At 41.8% G+C, this 5,080-nt stretch overlaps 1 protein-coding gene across 1 annotated transcript in view; it reads left to right on the plus strand.

Annotated features, from left to right (window-relative positions):
* dhx15 (DEAH (Asp-Glu-Ala-His) box helicase 15) overlaps positions 1-5,080 on the plus strand; it is a 41,367-nt gene that overhangs the window by 29,038 nt on the left and 7,249 nt on the right. The window contains exon 10 of the mRNA XM_017414442.3: positions 3,955-4,146. Coding sequence (XP_017269931.1) covers positions 3,955-4,146 — 192 coding nt within the window. The remainder of the gene's footprint in view (positions 1-3,954; positions 4,147-5,080) is intronic.

A 5,080-nucleotide genomic window follows, 5' to 3' on the forward strand; every position in this document is an offset into this window, starting at 1 on the left:
TGTTAGGCGGGCGAGGATTACCTTTTTATTTATTTGATCCAGTGGTGGCAGACTGTTTTACCTTCGCAGGCTGGAAGCTGGAGCTTCTTGGGCGCAACAAATGAAGTCTGCTTTAAGTCGGAGGGTTACTAGACAGCTTTTATACCGTGTATTTACAATGGAACACGTTTTATATGCCGTGTCAAAGGCTGCCCTTAGAGAAAACGGTCATGTCCAAGATGTGTTTGGTGGTTTTATAGTTCAAAGCAACACAATAATAATAAACTCAACTCTGGGAATTGAACATTTTTTCTCTGATGACCTCCAATCATTAAGTTTGGTACAAGTTAAATTCCCAAACTGTATGATATTTTTCATGTTAAAGCCACCATTTAGTGTTCAATTTAGATATGAATAGTTGTGTTTGATCAATGATCAAAGACAACATGTCCAAACACAAACTATTTTGAAGTATTTAAGTACTTGTACATACAGAGCTTAGTTTTAACTGTTTATTTTACCCGTGGAATGGTCAGAGATGTATTTCTTCTGTTCACCTTCTTAAAAGGGGATCGTTCAGATCAGTTAAGGTTCTGTGGAAAGGTTACGAGCAGTTACTGTCTTACCTGTTGGAGATAACTCTTTGAACGACCTCAGTTTGGAGGAATTGGGTTTAATTCCCAGTGTGCAGACAAGCTAACGCTTACTTCGAACGGGGTCAGGACCAAAGCAGATTACTGGCAATTTAAAACAACTCCAATTTGTTGGAGTGGTTTATGTTAATGCTAATTTATGTACCGTTTATGTCACCATCTATTTCACATTACTGTGTTATGTACAGACAATTCTGTGGGTTTTTTTTTGTAAGTGCCCCGTCCGGTTGAGCCTGGGCCACTTCCAGCTGGAATATTGTAACATTTTTGCAGAACCAAACCAGGAAGCAGTAATATATTTAGTAATCAGATGGACCCCCACTGTCCTAAATGCCCTCAGCTGATTTAGAAGAACATAGCTGAAATGCTAAAGTTAATGCGAAAGCAACACTAGGGCCCCATGATTTTGACGATGCAGACAAGTCAGACTTAATCACAGAACCGGATGTTAAAAATGGAATTTTCTGTAAAATTTAGAATATTTCAGAATTTGCAGTAAATAGGACTTTTTTTTTGGCTGCTTCAGGCTCCTGTTGCTTCCTGTGGCGATAGGAGAGGGGGCATGTGACAGTGGGTTTGGGAGCCTTTGTCACAAATGATATTGTCACAACAACGTTCAACAGTAATATTGCAGAAGTCCGCTTTGGAGCCGGACCTGCTCGAGCAAGCTGTTGGGTCAATCCGGTCCAAGCTGGACAAATTCTCAGAAATTCTCACTGCAATTTGTCCAAGCACTATTTTAATAAATGTTGCATTGTCTCCAGAACATAAGTAACCCATTATTGCTGCCACTATTTGCATTAGCCATTTATATAAACTACTTATATGTGAAACAAAATGCAATGTATAAAGTTAAATTTGGATGAACCACTATGAAACCTTCTGAGGATGAGGTTGTGTTACGGCTGCAGCAATCCACTTTGGTCTTGGCCTCACTTGGACTAGCCATTAGCTCGTCAGTCCGGTCACAAATAAAATCTGTTTCTCCAAACTGATATTGTTTAAACAGCCATCTACGACGGGTATGATAATATTTGTTTGTAACCTTTCCACGTTAGAATCCTCATGCCTCGGATCTAAACGGGTTAATCATAAAACCCAGACGCAGCAGTGAGCCGAACAGAAGAAATCTGTAGCAATTTACCCGAGCATGTGGCTGGGTGGAATTCATTTTTCTTGTGACATTTCCAAAAAGTACCTTTTCGAAACCAAAGTACCTTTAGCCTTTTGCCTCATCGATTCGTCCTCGGGTTAATATATCGGATTTTCTACGTCGAGGCAGTCGATACTTACTTTCTGATAAGTCGGTATAGATTGAATTTCCACACTGGTTCATCATGCTAGCTGTACTTGGAAATCAGATTTTCACCTTTTGTTCAGCCACACACAAGCCACTGGAGTTAGTAAGTTTAAAAAAAAAAAAAAAGTAGATTTGATGCCACGAATCAATATTTGTTAATCATAAAAAAATACCTCCCCCGCTGTTTTAAATTGAATTCCCCCCCCCCTTCTTTATTTTGGAAGCACTTGAAATGAAAGCGAGCGTGTAGCGACGCCGCTGCTCGCAGCTAATTTTCAGTTAACATGCAACTGGTCATTAGGCTTCAGCTCTGCCGAGCCAAAGGTCAATAATTGCATCTGGAGGAAAAATCTTTTAACCAAACGGTGGAAGCCTTTTGTGTTGAGGCATTAAGTAGAAAGTTCCCCTGTAATTACATTAGTTGTTTAGGATCACCTGAGTCGAGGATGAAAAATGAGCTCGGCCGTGATTGCCTCGCCGCCGCGCCGCTCGTCCGGCGTTCACTCTGGCCCTTCCCAGTCGCCTCACGCCTCCCTCCATCAGACCCGCCAGCTGCCTCGCGTCGAGCGTTTGTGTCGTTTCTTAACAAGCATTTGTCTTCCATTAAACTGCACGTGCGGCAGGTGATGGAAGTCTTTTCACGTTTCTTTGTTTTTGTTTTTTTTCTTGGGCTTGTATTATTTTCTTTTAATCAACCCTCAGTTGGTCAATCATCTTGTTTACTGGACTCGCAATCAGTTTGGGATGACACAAGAATAATTTGATAGACGGTCTGGATTTGCGTGTGTCTCTGTGTATGTTTGTCTGTTAGCAAAACATCTCATGAACCACTGGATGGATTTTAATGAAACCTTGAGATGGTAATCTTTGGATGTGCATCTCTAACAGATTAACTTTTAAAGTCAACTCAATTCAAGTTGGCCACTACAGCCATCGGATCTTAGCAGACACAAAAATGGTTACAACTCAGTCAGTTTTACAGATATTGAGCTCAACTTTTGGTCTGACAGTAGCTGAAAGTCGTCCCCAACTTTATTATGAGGTCTGCACATTGTGGAAGAACTTTGACATTGTTTGTTCGTGAAATACCTCAGAAACCAGTGGACGGATTTTAATAAAAATCCCAAAAACCGATCAACAACACAATCCCCCCAATCCTGGCTTCTCTCCACCGGCTGCCTGTGCAGCTTAGAGTTCATTTTAGGATTCTTTTATTTGTTTTTAGAAGTTTACACGGTCTCGCCCCATCTTACTCTGCCCTGCTCGTTGCCTCGGGTCAGCTGATCAGCTGAAGGTACCGAGGTCAAAACTGACGCTCAGAGGAGGCGGAGCTTTTAGCGTTGCCGCTCCCAAATTACCGAACGACTTGCCGTTACATGTCAGAAGTGTCCCTTTATTGTCCACTTTCAAAACTCTTCTTAAGACACTTTTATTATTTGGCTTTTAACACATGTTGAGACTTTTGCTCTTACTTCTGTTGTTGCGTTTTATTGTTTTTGTTGTCTTTTGTCTTTTCAATACTTTGAATGTTTACTGATTTTTATCTGTACCAGCACTTTGTCGCAGCTACTGTTGTTTTAAAGTGCTTTATAAATAAAGTAGTAGTCGTAGTAACAACAGATTAACCTAATTCAAGACGGCAGCCACAGCTAAATGATATGATCTAATATGAAAATGCCTACAACATGGTCAGTTTGACAGATATTAAGCTGGAATTTGTCGTGGTAGTAGCTGAGACATTTCATTAGAGCTCACACAAGATCACACAAAACGTCGTTTATAAAGTTTGTTCAGAGAATGCTAGGTCTTTAATTATTAAAGTTTTCTTCAAATCTGACATAAATTTGTGTGAAATGGCTCCAGATTCTGCTTCTCAAGTGAAGCTGCTATTTTAAGAATGACAGTTTTGCAAATTGTCCAGCCCTACCACCTGTGTGTGAGAGGGTTTTTTTCTTTTTTGCTCCTGGCCTTGGACCACTTTAACAGCCCATCGCTCCCATTCTGTCCACCCCCCTCCCTCAGCCCCGGAGACCCTGATGCGAGCCCTCGAGCTGCTGAACTACCTGGCAGCGCTGAACGACAACGGCGACCTGACCGAGCTGGGCTCCATGATGGCGGAGTTCCCCCTGGACCCGCAGCTCGCCAAGATGGTCATCGCCAGCTGCGATTTCAACTGCTCCAACGAGGTCCTCTCCATCACTGCCATGTTGTCAGGTAATGCTCAGGGCCGGGCCCGCTGCACGGGTCTGAGCTGCTGCTCCATTTCCTGCGACAAGAGGGCTCAGAGGAAATATGCAGAGCTGCGACTCTGAACTAAATGTGAACTGTTTACATTTATTTTTATTTGTTTGGCTGTAGAAAAAGCAACATATCCCATTAACCAGTGGATTGCATTTAATGAAATTTCAAAAAAATAATCATTCGATGTACATTTACAACCTATTAACATTTGGAGTTAACCCCATTCAAGATGGCCGCCACAGCAAAGCAGCTTTAACAAACGCAGAATGGGCTGTAGCTCAGTCAATTTTACAGATATCGAGCTAGAATATGGTGTGGTAGTAGCTGAGAGTCATCCCCAACACATACTCTGCACATTACACAATGTTTTTGCTTAAAACTTTACCATTTGCTGTTGACGCAAACGCTGTCTGTCTGTTAGCAAAATATCTCATGAACCACTGGACGGCTTTTGATGAAACGCTCAGAAAGCAGTCACAGGACGTACATCTACAACCGATTAACTCTTGGAGTCAACCCAATTCAAGATGGCCACCACAGCTAATCGACATTAGCTAACACAAGAACGGCTAGAACTCTGCCAGATATGCAGATATTGAGCTAAAATTTAGTGTGGTAGTAGCTGAGCGTCATCCCCAACCCATACGCCAAAGAAAGGCTAGGTCTTTAACTTATTGAAGGATTCTAAAGAAGCCGTTTGCTGCGTATTTAAGTCCGTTACGAGCTGTAAATAATGCAGTATTTATATACTTGACTTATTACTGAAATGGTTTTACACAAATCCTAAGTTTAGTTGTTTAAATCTACTTTGAATACACGTGTGACTCCAGAACTGAATTACATAGCAAGCAGAGTATAAAGTCAGGGGTGTCAGCTGTTTGTGAGGGAGGGAGGGAGTGAGGGAGGG

This window comes from Kryptolebias marmoratus, linkage group LG7 (assembly GCF_001649575.2).
Source record: "Kryptolebias marmoratus isolate JLee-2015 linkage group LG7, ASM164957v2, whole genome shotgun sequence".
In the NCBI taxonomy this organism is placed as follows: Eukaryota; Metazoa; Chordata; class Actinopteri; order Cyprinodontiformes; family Rivulidae; genus Kryptolebias; species Kryptolebias marmoratus.